The sequence below is a fragment of the Balaenoptera borealis genome (assembly GCF_965194805.1).
Source record: "Balaenoptera borealis genome assembly, chromosome: 19".
Classification (NCBI taxonomy): domain Eukaryota; kingdom Metazoa; phylum Chordata; class Mammalia; order Artiodactyla; family Balaenopteridae; genus Balaenoptera; species Balaenoptera borealis.
In genome coordinates this window covers 58,596,670-58,616,236 of record NC_138878.1, presented here as the reverse complement: position 1 = coordinate 58,616,236, position 19,567 = coordinate 58,596,670, and the positions used below count along the sequence as shown (strand labels likewise).

Sequence of the window (19,567 nt, the reverse complement as noted above, 5' to 3'; positions counted from 1 at the left end):
GAGGGCGGGGGGGGGGGGGGGCGCAGCGGCGGCGGTGTGCATCCCCTCGGCGAACCTCCCGCGTCGGGGGCGGGCTCGCATCCTACATTGAGTTTGACGGTCTCCCGCGCTCTCTGCTCCCCCAGCCCTCCTACCGCAACTACGGGCCAGCTCTGTCTGTTTTTTGCGGTAAATTATTGAGCGGGTTGCTTAATCTCTCTCTGCCTCAGTTTCCTGCAGTTAGTTCCTTCCCAATGATGTTCTTTTGAGGATTAAGTGAGATTATATTTTAAAAGCTTAAAAACAGTGCCTAGTGCATGGTAAAATGTTGGATGTTACCATAAATTCAATGATAATACTCAGGCGCCCTGTTGTTGGGAAGCTCCTGCGAGCCCGGGATGGGGTCGGAGCTCCAGCTGCAGACCCATTGTCCCTTCCCTGATCACTGACGTGGGTTTGTTCTTGGATTCCTGGATTCTTTCTGGACGCTTGTTTAGGAAGGAGAGTTATCTTCAGCTGGATCCTGGGAAAAGTCCTCTGTGGTTTATCCCAGACAGAAATGATCGTGGTCACGGCTTTGCACAGTGCCTGCGATGTAGTCAGGCTTAAGTTAAAAATGTTCAGTATTGTATAACAACCCCGTATTGTTAATTGAAATGCAACACGATTTCTTAGTCTTAGGTTTTTATTAATCATTGTTTACCTTCATGCATATGCGAGAAGAAACTTCGTTGAGTTCTTTCAGCTTAATAACACGTGCAAGTAGTTACACCTATTAAGGGAAAAAAAATCCGTGGCAATTTAACGTTCATTAACAGCAGCACAAATCATCTGTGAGCCCACCAGTTAGAATTAGGCTTTTTTTGGAGAGTAAGGGTAAGTAAAGGGACAGTCATCATCTCTGAATTCTGTGTTTCCTAAGATTCATCTTCTGTAAAGCAGATTCGCAAAGGCAGTTTTATGAATCTTAAGAGCACCTGCTTGTCTGAAGCTGCAGGAGGGAATTCTGGCATTATTATACCCATTTACAGGTAGACTGGATTGAGGCACAGAGAGATTAATAACTTGCTCAAGGTTTATGCGACTAGTAAGTAGAACGTGATAAGTAGAAACACCAGAATTTGAACCCAGGCATTTTGGCCCTGATGTCAAAAGCTCAGCTTCTCTGTACACGGGTGTGGAATTGAATCTTGGAGACAGAGTTTTGGGTGAAGTAGAAAAGAATAGCTTTATTACTTTGCCAGGCAAAGGGGGACACGGTGGGCTCCTGCCTCGAAAAACTGTGTCCCCACTTGGAGAGGATAGTGGGAAGTTTTATAGTAATTGTTCAAGAAGGGCGTGATCAGCTCGTGGACATTCTCCTGATGGGTTGGTGGTGAGGTAAGTAGGAGTTGGCATCATCAACCTTTAGGTTTCAACTGGACTGGGGTCTACATGCTTGTGGGTACCATACCATCGTTAACTTCTCCCACTTGGAGGGGGTTTCAGTATCTGCAAAACAGCTCAGAGATATTGTTGTGTGTATCCATTGGTGGGGAACCAGGACCTTGCCCCAAGGCTGCATTATTGTTTCTCTCGACTGTTTGTTTCTCCCTTTTCTCACATCCCCTCCCTTCCCTAATGAACAGCTGCTTGAATCTGCCTGTTGGAACTCAGGATCATGGAGGCTGAATGAAGGCAGTTTCTTGTAGTCAAAGAAATGGGGGACACAGAAAGGCTTTGTGCCCAGGAGCCCCACAGGGCCCTGCTCGGTATCAGCCCCATTAAGTTGTTGGTACTTCCTGTCTGCCTCTCATTTCCTCTAATAGCCAGCCTCGGGAATACTCTGGGAGCTACAAGAAACATGTGGGTAAGGGCTGTTTATGGATTGCTCATGAACTAAGGCAGCTGGCCGAGGAGGCCCAGGGGAAGCTGGAATCCCGCCCCTGTTCTCACTGGGTTATGTTGTCACTGCATTTGCCTAGAGAAGGGGGCCCCTCTTCCAGATCACATGAAGTACCACGTGGGCTAGCGCTGTTCCCAGCGTCTCTCTCACGATGGCTTTCTTTCCCTTCCCCAGTTTTGCCTTCCCAGAACTCGGCCTTTCCCCAGCAGGAAGAGGAAAAAAATGACCAAATTCCAGGTAAGTCAGGTTTGCTTTTCTGTTTCTTAAAATGACATCTCATTTCACAAAGACTGGACATATTTTTCTCCTGCTGGGGAAGGGTAAAGGGAGCCAAAGGCACTTGAGGAACTGTTGTATGGCGGCCCCTTGCTTTTTGTTTATTTCCACATAATGATGTGAAAATTAATAGATAATTTTTAAAACGAAAAATGTTCCCATAATCAATTATACTCCAATATAAAACAAAAAGTTAAAAAAAATAAAATAAAAAATGAATTCATTACCCCAAAAAAAAAGTTCCCACATTATAAACATGTTTACAAATCAGTTTTCATTTTCTCACATTCCTTTTCATTAGTGTTTACGTGTGTTGATTTGTAATCACAGTTTTCAATACCATTTTGGATTTTTATTTTTTTAATTTATTTAATTTTGCTTTTTGGCTGCGTTGGGTCTTCGTTGCTGTGCGTGAGCTTTCTCTAGTTGTGGCGAGTGGGGGCTGCTCTTCGTGGTGGTGCGCGGGCTTCTCATTGCGGTGGCTTCTCTTGTTGTGGAGCACGGGCTCTAGGCGTGCAGGCTCAGTAGTTGTGGTGCACGGGCTCAGTAGTTGTGGCTCACGGGCTCTAGAGTGCAGGCTCAGTAGTTGTGTACACGGGCTTAGTTGCTCCGCGGCTTGTGGGATCTTCCTGGACTAGGGCTCGAACCCATGTCCCCTGCCTTGGCAGGCGGATTCTTAACCACTGTGCCACCAGGGAAGCCCCACATTTTGGATTTTTAAAATTGTATAGCTCCCACAACTTAAATGGTCACATCATTTTCCATAGTTTACCTAGTATTTTTTTCTATTGTCCATATTTATGTGGTTTATGAATTTTCCCATTTTAAGATGTTTGCAGTGACCGTTTTCCTACATATAACCTTTCTTCCCAAACAGGAATTCTGAGAGCTCTGCCATTTTCTTCCTAAAAGTTTGGGAACTCAATTGTTTTCTCACGGGGAGCCTCACGTTTTGTGGCTGGAATGTCTAAAGCGTGGTTTCGGGCCACAATGTCCAGCTGATACTGAACTAAGAGAAAATATTTTGTTTCCAAACAAGAACTAGATTCTTTAATTCTAAGTTACACCACGTATGTATTATAAAAGTATCTGTTTTGTTCACTGCCATGTTAGTGTATTTTAAAGAGGTACACACTGATTTTGAAAAGTCCAGTAGCAGCAGGGACTTGCCAGGCATTTACTCCATGGAGCAGCTGTGTAAGGATATAGATGGTCTTATCTGCATTTTAACAGAAACAGATTTGTGAACTTTCAGATACCTGTGAAAATCCACTCAGTCCTCAGCTGACACTAAAGTTTCCATTGCCCGAGCCAGGACTTTCAGGTGTCCAGTGAGGATGAGCGGAGAGACCCAGAAGAAGAGACTGCTCCACTTGGGGCCCTGTGGCCACGTTGTGTGTATGCCTGGCGTGGCTGGAGGACTCCAAAAATGACACTGCCCTCAGTTTGTTCCTTTTCTTAGTGCCTGTCTCTTCTTTGCCAGATGTGTCAACTGGTTGTTTAATACACATATGCTCAGGACTCCAGTCGGAACAAATGTAGAGATGGGCTAAGTCTTTAGAGAAATAATTTTTTTTTTTTTTGGCTGAGCAGCTTGTGGGATCTTAGTTCCCTGACCAGGGATCGAACCCGGGACCCTGGCAGTGGAAGCACCGAGTCCTAACCACTGGCCCGCCAGGAAATTCCCTAGAGAAATAATTTTAATTGTCATAAAGGAAAACGCCGTATACTAAGGCATGAGACACAGGAAACAGGAGTGAGGGGTGAACGTGGGAATTTGTACATGCTAGAAAAGGCATAATATTCTTCACAGGAATCTTACTGATGCATCAGCTACCTCAATAGGATTACGACCAAGGCAAATGAACAAGCAATATGTGGGGGGAAAATATTGAAAGAGATGTTTTGATGAAGTTAAATAAATGGAACTTTTTAAAAAGAGCTGTTTTTATCACTTACCAAATTACCCAAGATTTAAGAAGTAAGATAATGTCCAGTTTGGGCCAGAGTATGGACAATCAGGAACACTTTTGATCTGTGACAGGAAGAGTTAATTGGGAAAATTGCCATTTTACTAGCAAAGGTGCATATTTTTTTGACAGTGCAGTTGCAGCTTCTTGGAACTTAGCCTAAGGAAATAACCAGACAAGTTGGCTAAGATCTATGTGAAAATGCGTTTTTTGCAGCATTATTAGTAAGTTTAAAATCTTAAATTATTGTATTGTGTAATTATTTGGAATGGTTAAATGTATATTTTTTTCACTTTTATGAAATACCATTGCAGCCGTGAATAATGATGATAATAGTAATAGTGATGGCTGACATTTTTTTGAGTATCTAACGTGATACTCCCTGGAAGTCCAGTGGTTAAGACTCCACGCTTCCACTGAATGGGGCACGGGTTCGATCCCTGGTCGGGGAACTAAGATCCTGCATGCCGTGCAGCAAGGTGGGGAAAAAAAAAAGTGTCAGATAATATCCTAAACCCTTCGCATATTCTCATTTAATCCCATCAAGTACCCTATGGTGTTGTGCCCTTGTACAGATGGGGAAATTGAGGTATTGAGAAGTTAGGTGACTTGTCCAAGGTCACAAAGGTAGTAATGGACAGAGCCTTAGAGTGTGAACTGAGGCAGTCAGTCTCCAAAGCCTGTGCTCTTAAACTTGACACTGAATGCTGCCACAGTTGACAGGTACAGCATGTACCTGAGACAGAATGAACTACCTACCTGCCCCCACGGAGGTACTGAAGGCTGGTTAGATTGGCAGTCATTGACAAAACAGTGGTACTGCCCAGTGAGAGAAGGAGATAGGCACTATTATTGTAAATACCGTTGGGACTAAATTAACTCAACATTTCTTACAAAATTTGGCACTTTCAGTGAAATTGTAAGATGCGTGTATGCCTTGATGTAACCGTGACAGTTTTAGAGACACAGCTATATAAAGGGCACCATATTGCATGTATATAAGGTTTTAAAATTTTTTCCTGTCGTTCCTTCCTCCACCGTCCCCCACCACTCCAGCATCTTTGGTGTGATTGTGGAAGGGGAAGAGGAGACGGTGTCCTGAAAAGGGTGGTTCAGGTCGCTTAGAGTCTGGAACAGCCTCCCATGTGCCTCCTCCACCTTCCCAGTGCTGCCCTTCTCCCAGGGGAGGTTGGTTGTAAGATTGAGGCTACATGTGTTTGGTGTCGTAGGAGGCGGTGACCTTCAAGGACGTGGCCGTGACCTTCACGGAGGAGGAGCTGGGGCTGCTGGACTCCGCCCAGAGGAAGCTGTACCGAGAGGTGATGCTGGAGAACTTCCGGAACCTGCTCTCAGTGGGTGAGGACGAACGCCCTCCCTGTGACTTGGCCTCATCCCCCATGGGCAGGGTTTCCCAGCCTCGGTACTCCTGCCTTTTGGGGCCAGATGGTTTCTTTGTCATGGGGACTCTCCTGTGCATTATAGGATGTTTAGTATTATCCCTGGCCTCTGCCCACGACTTCCAGGCTTTGGAACTCCTTAGAGACCAGAGTTTTCCAATCCCTTTGGAGCATAGAGACAAGATGTTTCTAGTCTTTGTTCCAAGGCAAACATTTGTCTTTTGTAACTGCACTATAAGTGAACAGTTGAGCTTGGCTGCACCTGGCTCATTTCATATTATATCTTTTTTTTTCATCCCAATCTCCTAATTTATCCCTCTCTCCCCCACTTTCATATCTTTTTTAATTTTTTTAAATTAGTTTTTATTGGAGTATAGTTGCTTTACATATTATGTCTTTTTTAAATTGGTGGGGCATGATCCATTGGTGGGGCATGAAATTAATTTAGTAATAAGTCTTGTAATAATGTAGAATAAAGTAGCAGTGTCAGAGCTCCTTAGCAAGAACGGCGCACATCGTAGCAATAACTGCAGCGCTTGCAGTAAATACAGTGAGACTCTGCAAAGGAGGTGATGACACAGGTCATTTAGTCTTTTGTTTCAGTGATTCGTGGGGGTAGTCACGTGTTTCTAATGAGAATGTATTTCTCACAACAGGTCTGATCAAAAATGTTCAATAAACTTTGGGGGAAGGGTGGAGCCTTCCGTCATGGGATTGGAACCAAAATTGTTCAATACGTTTTTTTCCCTTTAATGTTTTCTCAGGGCACCAGTCCTCCAAGCCAGATATGATATCCCAGTTGGAGAGAGAGGAAAAGCTTTGGATGATGGAGGTCCAGACCCAGAGAGGTGGGCATTCAGGTGAGGAGGACCTTGCCGCCAGAGTCCCATTATCCTGCCTCTGTTCTGGATAATCTGTCTCTTCTCTGTACAGCAGGCAAAGAGTCCCTTTGAAAACCTCAGTCATGTCACACTCTACTTCAGGCCCTCCCCTGGCTCCCCATTTCACTCGGAATAAAATCCAGCGTATTTAAGGGGCCCCTGAGGGCCTGTAGCGGTGTCCGTTCACCCAGCCTTAACGGTCTGCATTTTTCTCCTGTCATTTCCCCCTGCCTTGCCCTCTGCCAGCCTCACCGGTTCCTCAAATATGAGGATTACGCTTCTGCATGAGGACCTTTTCCTCTCTTTTCTCTGGCTGGGAGGATGCTACCCCACAAACCTCCAACCCCTCTCTCTTATTCATTCATGTCTCTGCTCGGGAGTTCATCTCACCCACGGCCTTCCTTGACCACTCCTTTTAAAATACCATCTTCGCTCCATCACCTTCATTTGTGTCTAAGTACTACACCTCCAGACTTCCTAGCATATATATATTTTGTAATTGTGGAAAACCATGCATAACATAAAATTTATCATTTTAATCATTTTTAAGTATACAGTTCAGTGGCGTTAAGTACATTCACACTGTTGTTGTGCAACCATCAACACTATTCATCTCCAGAACTTTTTCATCTTCCCAAACAGAAACTGTCCCCATTAAACAAGTCCTTGTTCTCTCCTTACCCCCAGGCCCTAGTAACCGCTGTTCTACCTTCTGTCTTTGTCATACAGTATTTGTCCTTTTGTGTCTGGCTTATTTCACTTAGCATGGTATCTTCGAGGTTCGTCCATGTTACAATGTGTGTCAGAATTTCCTTTTTTAAGGCTGAATAATACCGCATTGTATGTATATAGCACATTTTCTTCATCTGTCGATGGACATTTGGGTTGTTCACAACCTTTTGGTTATTGTGAATAATGCTGCTGTGAACGTGGGTGTACAGATATCTAAGTCTCTGCTTTTCATTCTTTCGTGTATATACCCTGGGTAGAAATGCTGGATCATGTGGTAATTCTCTTAATTTTTTGAGACACTGCCATACTTTTTTCCATAGTAGCTGCAGCATTTTACATTCCCACCAGGAATGCAGAAGGGTTACAATTTGTAGCATCCTCGCCAATACTTGTTATTTTTTGTTTGTTTTTTATAGTAGCCATCCTAATGGGTATGAAGTGGTATCCCATTGTTTTTGATTTGCATTTTTCTAATGATTCGTGATGTTTAGCATCTTTTTATATTCTTATTGGCCACGTGTTTATCTTCTTTGGAGAAATGTCTATGCAAGTCTTTTGCTCGTTTTTGAATCAGGGTGTTTGTTGTTTTTAGGAGTTCTTTGTGTATTTTGAATATCCCTCATCACGTATATGATTTACAAGTATTTTCTCTCATTCTGTGTGTGGCCTTTTTACTTTATGGAGAAGGTCTTTTAATGCACAAAAGTTTTTAATTTTCATGACATGAAATTTGTCAATTATTTTTGTTGTCGCCTGCGCCTTTGGTGTCATATCTAAGAAACCATTGCCAACTCCAACGTCATGCAGCTTTTACTGTTTTCTTCTAGGGATTTTATAGTTTTAGCTCTTATGTTTAGGTCTGATGCATTTTGAGTTGATTTTTGTATATGGTGTAAGGAGGGGTCCAACCTCATTCTTCTGCATGTGAATATCCAGCTTTCCCAGAACCATTTGTTGAAAAGATGGTCCTTTCCCCATTGAATGGTCTTGGCCCCCTTGTCCAAAATCATTTGACCATCTATTCAGTGGTTTATTTCTGGGCTCTCTGGTCTGTTCCCTTGGTCTGTTTGTATGTCTGTCTTGATGCCAGTACCACACTGTTTTGATTAGCTTTATAAGTTTTAAAATCAGGGTGTGAGTCCACCAACTTTTTTCTAATTTTTCAAGATTGTTTTGGCTATTTGGGTTCCCTCGAGATTCCATATGAACTTTAGGATGAGTTTTCCTATTTCTGTGTTGGGATTTTGACAGGGATTGAGTTGAATCTGTAGATCCCTTTGGGTAGCATTGACAAAGTAATATTAGATCTCCCTGTCCGTGAACATGAGATGTCACTCCATTTTTTTAAATGTCTTTAATTTCTTTTACCAGTGTTTTGTAGCTTTCAGTGTACAAGCCTTTCACCTCCTTGGTTCATTCCTAAGTATTTTATTCTTTTTGACGCTATTGTAAATGGAATTGTTTTATTTCGTTTTCAAATTGTTCACTGTGTATAGAAATGCTATTAATTTTTTTTAATTGAAGTATAGTTTACAATGTTAATTTACTGCTGTAGAGCAAAGCGATTCAGTTATACATGTATATACATTCTTTTTTGAAAATATTCTTTTCCATTATGGTTTATCACAGGGTACTGAATATATCAATAGTTCTCTGTGCTGTATAGTAGGACCTTGCTGTTTACAATTCTATATATAATAGTTTGCATCTGCTAATCCCAACCTCCCACTCTGTCCCTTCCCCACCCCTCCACCTTGGCAACCACCAGTCTGTTCTCCGTGTCTATCATTCTGTTTCATAGATAGGTTTTTTTTTTTATAGGTTCATGTGTCATTTTTTAGATTCCACATATAAGTGATATCATATGGTATTTGTCTTTCTCTTCCTGACTTACTTAGTATGATAATCTCTAGTTCCATCCACGTTGCTGCAAATGGCATTATTTCGTTGTTTTTTTAAAATTTTTATTTATTTATGGCTGTGTTGGGTCTTCGTTTCTGTGCGAGGGCTTTCTCTAGTTGCGGCAAGTGGGGGCCACTCTTCATCACGGTGCGCAGGCCTCTCACTATCGTGGCCTCTCTTGTTGCGGAGCACAGGCTCCAGACGCGCAGGCTCAGTAATTGTGGCTCACGGGCCTAGTTGCTCCACGGCATGTGGGATCTTCCCAGACCAGGGCTCGAACCCTGCATTGACAGGCAGATTCTCAACCACTGTGCCACCAGAGAAGCCCCTATTTCGTTCTTTTTTATGGCTGAGTACTGTTCCATTGTATACATATACCACATCTTCTTTATCCAGTCATCTGTTGATGGACATTTAGGTCGTTTCCATGTCTTGGCTATTGTGAATAGTGCTGCTGTGAACATAGGGGTGCATGCATCTTTTTGAATTGTAGTTTTGTCTGGATATATGTGCAGGAGTGGGATTGCTGGATCATATGGCAACTCTGTTTTTAATTTTCTGAGGAACTTCCATACTGTTTTCCACAGTGGCTAGAAATGCAACTAATTTTTGTATGTTGACATTGTATCTTGATACTTTTAATTCATTTACTGGTTTTAACAGTTTTTTGTGTGTGGAATCCGTATTCCCAGCCAGGCAGTCGTCTTCTCTGCCATTTATCTTATCCTCTCTGCCCCTCTCCCCTGATACTTAAACAATCACGTGACCTAGGTGAAGTTTTCTGGTAGACATTTCAAATGTGATATTTATAGACGTCACAGATGCAGCTGTGTAGACAAGGAGAATCTGTGTAGGAAAAGAGAAGAAATTACTGAAATGAACCTTTTGCAATTCTGAGTAAGTTGTATAATTTGTGTAATTTGGTATTACTCTTAACTCATTTATCATAAGTATTAGAAGAAACATCTTGGGAATTCCCTGGCGGTCCAGGGTTAGGACTCTGCACTTTCACTGCTGAGGGCCCGGGTTCAATCCCTGGTTGGGGAACTAAGATCCTGCGAGCTGCCCAGCACAGCCAAAAAAAAAAAAAAAGACGAAGCACCTTATACATTTAATCCTCTCAATAGTCCTGACCACCTGGGTGATTATCTGTTTTTTATGGGATGAAACTTAGGCCTTTGAAAATGTCATAGAGCTTGTAAGTGGGTGAGTCAGGCCTTAAAGCCTGTTTGCTCTTAGTAGAGGCGCTGATTTAAACCTGTTAACGTTTTTGTGGACCCCCAAACTGCCAATTTGCCATTTTCCTGCAAGTGCAGCATCTACTGCAGAAGTGGAAGAATTTCAAAAACGTATAAAACATAGAAAGTTAGTTAATCCTAAAATTGTGTATGTGCTTCATTAAGATAATCATGTAATAAACCACCAACCTGGGGGCATACGTGATAAAACAAAAAAATGATCTAATGGGATCCCATGTGTAACCCCACAGTTGAGTTCAGTTTTAACATTCATCATCATGTCTTTTATTGAAAATTGAACTGACGATTTAAAAAGTTAATTCTCTGCTTCTCCGCCCTCCCCACATACACACACCATCTGGATGATCTGGTTTTTCTCCTCTCCATGGCTTTAACGTTTTATTTTGGAAATATTAAAATGCAAAAGTAATGAAAATAGTATAGCGTAGTCTGTATATTCATACCGTCTCAACAGTTGTCACTTTCTGCTATTCCCGTTTTATGTATCCTCCCACTCCTGTTTTTGCTGGAGTATGTCACATCACCCACAGATACATCAATGTCTGTCCACAGCAAGAACTCACCTCATGCCTATCCTATGATCAGTATGGATGCGGGTATATATATTTTTACTTTGGGTTATATCCAACATGGCATTGTTTATTTTGCTGTCAAATTGTTCCTGCTTTGACCATTGGGAGCTCTTTCAGGTTGGCTCCTATACCCTTGTGCCGCGCCCCATCCTTTTGTTTTTGGAGCGTTTCCTTTCCTTCTGGCTCTACAAAGTCCTCCCTGTCATCTTGTATTTTTCTTACCCAGCCTTGGAATCAGCCATCTGCCCAAGGACTCCTGGTTCCTTTTAGTGGAGAATGGTGTAATATTTGTGCACTAATCAAAATGCTTTTTAGTCGAAATGCTTCTTAATCAACCTTATTGAGAAACAACTTACATAAAGTAAAATTCACCCTTTTTGAAAATTTATAATTTGAGAGTTACAGAAATGGTACATAGATAGTGTAGAAAGTTCCCGCAAATGCCTCACCCGGTTTGCCCATTGTTAACACCTTACCTGACCATGGTAAATTTGTCAAAACTACAAATTTCACGTTGGTATAGTACTTTTTAAAATCTAATTGGCCCTATCAAGCAATTCTTTTTTAATTTTTTAAATTTATTGAAGTAGAGTTGATTTACAATGTTGTGTTCATTTCTGCTGTACAGCAAAGTGATTCAGTTATATGTATACATTCTTTTTCATTATGGTCTATCACAGGATACTGAATATAGTTCCCTGTGCTATACAGTAGGACCTTGTTGTTTATCCATCCTATGTATAATAGTTTGCAGCCGTTCTTGAATAGAGCAGCATTCTACCTAGCAATTAGAAGGGCACCCCAAGGAGCTGTACAAAATGGAAGGTTTTTTATAGGCAGAAAGGGGGTGGGAGAAGGAAGTTGTTAGCAAAAGAAAAGAAATGTGTTAGGCCAGCTCATCTTTTTACGGAGGCATGCGTCTTATGCGGCGTACCTCACTGGTGCTGATGTGGAGATTTCAGAGTGTCTGTTTAAAGGTCACCTTCCTGAGAGGGGTTGAAACTGCAGTTATGTCTTGGTTTGCTGTCATGGGGGCAGATGACCCCATTTGGGGCTTGTTATTTCTTAACCTTTCCCCCTTTTAATCAAAGTCTCAACTTATCTGAGAGATGTCATCAAAATGTAAGGCATTAATGCCATTCTCTGCTACTGCCCTGTGATTCTTGCAACTTTGTTGATCCCTGATGTGGGGTCCATAGGTCATGGTTTTATTTAATCCCTGTGACATTCACAGGTCATGGGTTCCAGGTACATAATCCTTAAGTCAGTCACTCTTATTCCTTTTCCTTTTAAATTTTTTAAAAAATGTATTTATTTTATTTTTGGCTGCATTGGGTCTTCTTTGCAGTGCACGGCCTTCTTATTGTGGTGGCTTCTCATTGCAGAGCACAGGCTCTAGGCGTGTGGGCTTCCGTAGTTTTAGCATGCGGGCTCAGTAGTTGTGGCTCACGGGCTCTAGAGCACAGGCTCAGTAGTTGTGGCGCACGGACTTAGTTGCTCCGTGGCATGTGGGATCTTCCCGGACCAGGGCTTGAACCCGTGTCCCCTGCATTGGCAGGCGGATTCTTAACCACTGCATCACCAGGAAAGCCCCTCTTCTTCCTTTTCTGATGTTCTCATCTTAGGGAAATCATTTGCTTGGCAGTCAGCAGCTGTGAACACGCATTTAAAGCTTTTGAGAGAATCCCACGAGCCAGAGTGATTTTTTTTTTTTATAACTATATGCAGGATAATTCCCTCTGTTTGGATATGCTTGGAACCATGGTCCCCAAGACTCAAACCAGTCAAAATCAAGTAAGTCAAAGAAACGCCATTGAAAGGGTCTTCTTTTTTTTCTTTCTTAAAAAATTTTTTAAATTATTTATTTTTTAACATCTTTATTGGAGTATAATTGCTTTACAATGGTGTGTTAGTTTCTGCTTTATAACAAAGTGAATCAGCTATACATATACATATATCCCCATATCTCCTCCCTCTTGTGTCTCCCTCCCACCCCCCCATCCCACCCCTCTAGGTGGTCACAAAGCACCAAGCTGATCTCCCTGTGCTATGCAGCTGCTTCCCACTAGCTATCTGTTTTACATTTGGTAGTATATATAAGTCCATGCCACTCTCTCACTTTGTCCCAGCTTACCCTTCCCCCTCCCCGTGTCCTCAAGTCCATTCTCTACGTCTGCGTCTTTATTCCTGTCCTGCCCCTAGGTTCTTCAGAACCATTTTTTTTTTTAGATTCCATATATATGTGTCAGCATACAGTATTTATTTTTTTCTTTCTGACTTACTTCACTCTGTATGACAGTCTCTAGGTCCATCCACCTCACTACAAATAACTCAGTTTCGTTTCTTTTTATGGCTGAGTAATATTCCATTGTATATATGTGCCACATCTTTATCCATTCATCTGTTGATGGACACTTAGGTTGCTTTCGTGACCTGGCCATTGTAACTAGAGCTGCAATGAACATTGTGGTACATGACTCTTTTTGAATTATGGTTTTCTCAGGGTATATGCCCAGTAGTGGGATTGCTGGGTCGTATAGTAGTTCTATTTTTAGTTTTTTAAGGAACCTCCATACTGTTCTGCATAGTGGGTGTGTCAATTTACATTCCCACCAACAGTGCAAGAGGGTTCCCTTTTCTCCACACCATCTCCAGCATTTATTGTTTGTAGACTTTTTGATGATGGCCATTCTGACTGGTGTGAGGTGATACCTCATTGTAGTTTTGATTTGCATTTCTCTAATGATTAATGATGTTGAGCATCCTTTCATGTGTTTGTTGGCAGTCTGTGTATCTTCTTTGGAGAAATGTCTGTTTAGGTCTTCTGCCCATTTTTGGATTGGGTTGTTTGTTTTTTTGATATTGAGCTGCATGAGCCGCTTGTAAATTTTGGAGATTAATCCTTTGTCAGTTGCTTCATTTGCAAATATTTTCTCCCATTCTGAGGGCTGTCTTTTCGTCTTGTTTATGGTTTCCTTTGCTGTGCAAAAGCTTTTAAGTTTCATTAGGTCCCACTTGTTTATTTTTGTTTTTATTTCCATTTCTCTAAGAGGTGGGTCAAAAAGGATCTTGCTGTGATTTATGTCATTGAGTGTTCTGCCTATGTTTTCCTCTAAGAGTTTTATAGTGTCTGGCCTTACATTTAGGTCTTTAATCCATTTTGAGTTTATTTTTGTGTATGGTGTTAGGGAGTGTTCTAATTTTTTTTAAAAAATAATTTATTTTATTTTTGGTTGCGTTGGGTCTTTCTCTATTACTGTGCGCAGGCTTTCTCTAGTTACAGTGAGCAGGGGCTACCGTTCGTTGTGGTGCACAGGCTTCTCATTGAGGTGGCTTCTCTTGTTGCGGAGCACAGGCTCTAGGTGCACAGGCTTCAGTAGTTGTGGCTCGTGGCTTCTAGAGCACAGGCTTAGTAGTTGTGGCACACAGGCTTAGTTGCTCTGCGGCATGTGGTATCTTCCCAGACCAGGGCTTGAACCCATGTCCCCTGCATTGGCAGGCAGATTCTTAACTACTGCTACCAGGGAAGCCCCTAATTTCATTCTTTTACGTGTAGCTGTCCAGTTTTCCCAGCACCACTTATTGAAGAGGCTGTCTTTTCTCCATTGTGTATTCTTCCCTCCTTTATCAAAAATAAGGTGACCATATGAGCGTGGGCTTATCTCTGGGCTTTCTATCCTGTTCCATTGATCTATTTTTCTGTTTTTGTGCCAGTACCATACTGTCTTGATTACTGTAGCTGTGTAGTATAGTCTGAGGTCCGGGAGCCTGATTCCTACAGCTCCGTTTTTCTTTCTCAAGATTGCTTTGGCTATTCGGGGTCTTTTGTGTTTCCATACAAATTGTGAAATTTTTTGTTCTAGTTCTGTGAAAAATGCCATCAGTAGTTTGATAGGGATTGCATTGATCTGTAGATTGCTTTGGGTAGTATAGTCATTTTCACAATGTTGATTCTTCCAATCCAAGAACGTGGTATATCTCTCCATCTGTGTGTATCATCTTTAATTTCTTTCACCAGTGTCTTATAGTTTTCTGCATACAGGTCTTTTGTCTCCTTAGGTAGATTTATTCCTAGGTATTTTATTCTTTTTGTTGCAATGGTAAATGGAAGTGTTTCCTTAATTTCTCTTTCTGATCTTTCCTTGTTAGTGTATAGGAATGCAAGAGATTTCTGTGCATTAATTTTGTATCCTGCTACTTTACCAAATTCATTGATTAGCTCTAGTAGTTTTCTGGTAGCATCTTTAGGATTCTCTATGTATAGTATCATGTCCTCTGCAAACAGTGACAGCTTTACTTCTTTTCCAATTTGGATTCCTTTTATTTCTTTTTCTTCTCTGATTGCTGTGGCTAAAACTTCCAAAACTATGTTGAATAATAGTGAGAGGGGACAGCCTTGTCTTGTTCTTGATCTTAGAGGAAATGGTTTCAGTTTTTCACCATTGAGAACGATGTTGGCTGTGGGTTTGTCATATATGGCCTCTATTATGTTGAGGTAAGTTCCCTCTATGCTTACTTTCTGGAGGGTTTTTTTTTTTTTTTATCATAAAGGGGTGTTAAATTTTGTCAAAAGCTTTTTCTGCATCTATTGAGATGATCATATGGTCTTTCTCCTTCAGTTTGTTAATATGGTGTATCACATTGATTTGTGTATATTGAAGAATCCTTGCATTCCTGGGATAAACCCCACTTGATCATGGTGTATGATCCTTTTAATGTGCTGTTGGATTCTGTTTGCTAGTATTTTGTTGAGGATTTTTGCATCTATGTTCATCAGTGATATTGGCCTGTACTTTTCTTTCTTTGAGACATCTTCATCTGGTTTTAGTATCAGGGTGATGGTGGCCTCGTCGAATGAGTTTGGGAGTGTTCCTCTCTCTGCTATATTTTGGAAGAGTTTGAGAAGGATAAGTGTTAGCTCTTCTCTAAATGTTTGATAGAATTCGCCTGTGAAGACATCTGGTCCTGGGCTTTTGTTTGTTGGAAGATTTTTAATCACAGTCTCAATTTCAGTGCTTGTGATTGGTATGTTTATATTTTCTGTTTCTTCCAGGTTCAGTCTCAGAAGGTTGTGCTTTTCTAAGAATTTAGTCATTTTTTTCCAGGTTGTCCATTTTATTGACATATAGTTGCTTGTAGTAGTCTTTCACGATCCTTTGTATTTCTGTAGTGTCCGTTGTTACTTCTCCCTTTTCATTTCTAATTCTATTGATTTGAGTCGTCTCCCTTTTTTTCTTGATGAATCTGGCTAATGGTTTATCAATTTTGTTTATCTTCTCAAAGAACCAGCTTTTAGATTTATTGATCTTTGCTATCATTTCCTTCATTTCTTCTTATTTCTGATCTGATCTTTATGATTTCTTTCCTTCTGCTAACTTTGGAGTTTTTTTGTTCTTCTTTCTCTAATTGCTTCAGGTGTAAGGTTAGGTTGTTTGAGTTGTTTCTTCTTTCTTGAGATAGGACTGTATTGCTATAAACTTCCCTCTTAGAACTGCTTGTGCTGGCATCCCATTGGTTTTGGGTCGTCATGTTTTCATTGTCATTTGTTTCTAGATATTTTTTGATTTCCTCTTTGATTTCTTCAGTGATCTCTCAGTTATTAAGTAGTGTATTGTTTAGCTTCATGTATTTGTATTTTTTAGATTTTTTTCCTGTAATTGATATCTAGTCTCATAGCATTGTGGTCGGAAAAGATACTTGATATGATTTCAATTTTCTTAAATTTACCAAGGCTTGATTTGTGACCCAAGATATGATCTATCCTGGAGAATGTTCAATGAGCACTTGAGAAGAAAGTGTATTCTGTTGTTTTTGGATCGAATGTCCTATAAATATCAATTAAGTCCATCTTGTTTAATGTATCATTTAAAGCTTGTGTTTCCTTATTTATTTTCATTTTGGATGATCTGTCCATTGGTGAAAGTTGGGTGTTAAAGTCCCCTACTCTGATTGTGATACTGTCGATTTCCCCTTTTATGGCTATTAGCATTTGCCTTATGTATTGAGGTGCTCCTATGTTGGGTGCATAAATATTTACAATTGTTATATCTTCTTGGATTGATCCCTTGATCATTTCATAGTGTCCTTTGTCTCTTGTAATAGTCTTTAAAGTCTGTTTTGTCTGATATGAGAATTGGTACTCCGCCTTTCTTTTGATTTCCATTTGCATGGAATATCTTTTTCCATCTCCTCACTTTCAGTCTGTATGTGTCCCTAGGTCTGAAGTGGGTTTCTTGTAGACAGCATATATATGGGTCTTGTTTTTGTATCCATTCAGCCAGTCTGTGTCTTTTGGTGGGAGCATTTAATCCATTTACATTTAAGGTAATTATTGATATGTATGTTCCTATTACCATTTTATTAATTGTTTTGGGTTTATTATTGTAGGTCTTTTCCTTCTCTTGTGTTTCCTGCCTAGAGAAGTTCCTTTAGCATTTGTTGTAAAGTTGGTTTTGTGGTGCTGAATTCTCTTAGCTTTTGCTTGTCTGTAAAGGTTTTAATTTCTTTGTCGAATCTGAATGAGATCCTTGCTGGGTAGCGCAATCTTGGTCGTAGGTTTTTCCCTTTCATCACTTTAAATACGTCTTGCCACTTCCTTCTGGCTTGCAGAGTTTCTGCTGAAAGATCAGTTTTTAACCTTATGGGGATTCCCTTGTATGTTATTTGTTGTTTTTCCCTTGCTGCTTTTAATATTTTTTTTGTATTTAATTTTTGATAGTTTGATTAATGTGTCTTGGTGTATTTCTCCTTGGATTTATCCTGTATGGGACTCTCTGCACTTCCTGGACTTGATTGACTATTTCCTTTCCCATATTAGGGAAGTTTTCAACTATAATCTCTTCAAATATTTTTCAGTCCCTTTCTTTTTCTCTTCTTCTTCTGGGACCTCTATAATTCGAATGTTGGTGCGTTTAATGTTGCCCCAGAGTTCTCTAAGACTGTCCTCAATTCTTTTCATTCTTTTTTTTCTTTATTCTGCTCTGCAGTAGCTATTTCCACTATTTTATCTTCCAGGTCACTTATCCGTTCTTCTGCCTGTTATTCTGCTATTGATTCCTTCTAGAGAATTTTTAATTTCATTTCTTGTGTTGTTCATCATTGTTTGCTCTTTAGTTCTTCTAGGTCCTTATTAAACGTTTCTTGTATTTTCTCCATTCTGTTTCTAAGATTTTGGATCATCTTTACTGTCATTACTCTGAATTCTTTTTCAGGTAGACTGCCTATTTCCTCTTCATTTGTTTGATCTAGTGGGTTTTTACCTTACTCCTTCATCTGCTGTGTGTTTCTCTGTCTTCTCATTTTGCTTAACTTACTGTGTTTGGGGTCTCCTTTTCGTAGGCTGCAGATTCGTAGTTCCGGTTGTTTTTGGTGTCTGCCCCCAGTGGGTAAGGTTGGTTCAGTGGGTTGTGTAAGCTTCCTGGTGGAGAGGACTAGTTCCTGTGTTCTGGTGGATGAGGCTGGATCTTGTCTTTCTGGTGGGCAGGACCGCATCCAGTGGTGTGTTTTGGGGTGTCTGTGAACTTATTATGATTTTAAGCAGCCTCTCTGCTAATGGGTGGGGTTGTGTTCCTGTCTTGCTAGTTGTTTGGCATAGCGTGTCCAGCGCTGTAGCTTGCTGGTTGTTGAGTGGAGCTGGGTCTTAGTGTTGAGATGGAGATCTCTGGGAGAGCTTTCGCCGTTTGATATTACGTGGAGCCAGGAGGTCTCTGGTGGACCAATGTCCTGAACTCAGCTCTGCCACCTCAGAGGCACAGGCCTGACACCTGGCCGGAGCACCAAGACCCTTTTGGGAAGTCTGAGGTCTCCTGGCAGCGTTCAGTAGGTGTTCTGTAGGAGTTGTTCCACATGTAGATGTATTTCTGATGTATTTGTGGGGAGGAAGGTGATCTCCACGTCTTACTCCTCCACCATCTTGAAGCTCCCCTCCCTTTTTTTTTAAATTTTATTGGAGTATTGTTGATTTACAATGTTGTTAGCTTCAGGTGTACAGCAAAGGGATGCAGTTATACATATACATATATTCATTCTTTTTCAGCTTCTTTACCCATATAGGTTATTACAGAATACTGAGTAGAGTTCCCTGTGCTATACAGTAGATCCTTGTTGGTTATCTATTTTATATATAGTAGTATGTGTACGTTAATCCCAAGCTCCTACTTTATTCCTCTTACCCCCCACGTTTCCCCTTTGGTAACCATAGGTTTGTTGGATTTTAACTTATTTTATTTATTTATTTTAGGCTGCATTGGGTCTTCGTTGCTGTGCTCAGGCTTTCTCTAGTTGTGACGAGCGGGGGCTACTCTTCGTTGCGGTGTGCGGGCTTCTCATTGCAGTGGCTTCCCTTGTTGTGGAGCACGGGCTCTAGGCGCACGGGCTTCAGTAGTTGTGGCACACAGGCTCAGTAGTTGTGGTGCACAGGCTTAGCTGCTCTGCGGCATGTGGGATCTTCCTGGACCAGGGCTCAAACCCGTGTCCCCTGCATTGGCAGGCAGATTCTTAACCACTGTACACCAGGGAAGTCCTCCATTTTTCTTTGTCAGGATTGCTTTGGCTATTCAGGGTCTTTTGTGTTTCCATACAAATTTAAAAATTTTTTGTTCTAGTTCTGTGAAAAATGCCGTTGGTAATTTGATAGGGATTGCATTGAATCTGTGGATTGCCTTGGGTAGTACAGTCATTTTGACAATATTGATTCTTCCAATCCAAGAACATGG

At 41.1% G+C, this 19,567-nt stretch overlaps 1 protein-coding gene across 7 annotated transcripts in view; it reads left to right on the top strand.

Moving 5' to 3' along the window:
• Positions 1–19,567, top strand: part of ZNF235 (zinc finger protein 235) — a 52,042-nt gene that overhangs the window by 16,693 nt on the left and 15,782 nt on the right. For 6 of the 7 annotated variants that reach the window (XM_082368471.1, XM_082368469.1, XM_082368466.1 and 3 more), the window contains 3 exons: positions 2,039–2,101; positions 5,340–5,466; positions 6,272–6,367. In XM_082368471.1, the coding sequence (XP_082224597.1) occupies positions 2,087–2,101; positions 5,340–5,466; positions 6,272–6,367 (238 nt within the window). In that variant the 5' untranslated portion in view covers positions 2,039–2,086. Of the gene's footprint in view, positions 1–6; positions 1,360–2,038; positions 2,102–5,339; positions 5,467–6,271; positions 6,368–19,567 lie in introns of those variants that run through there. The other variant, XM_082368470.1, reaches the window with a different exon arrangement.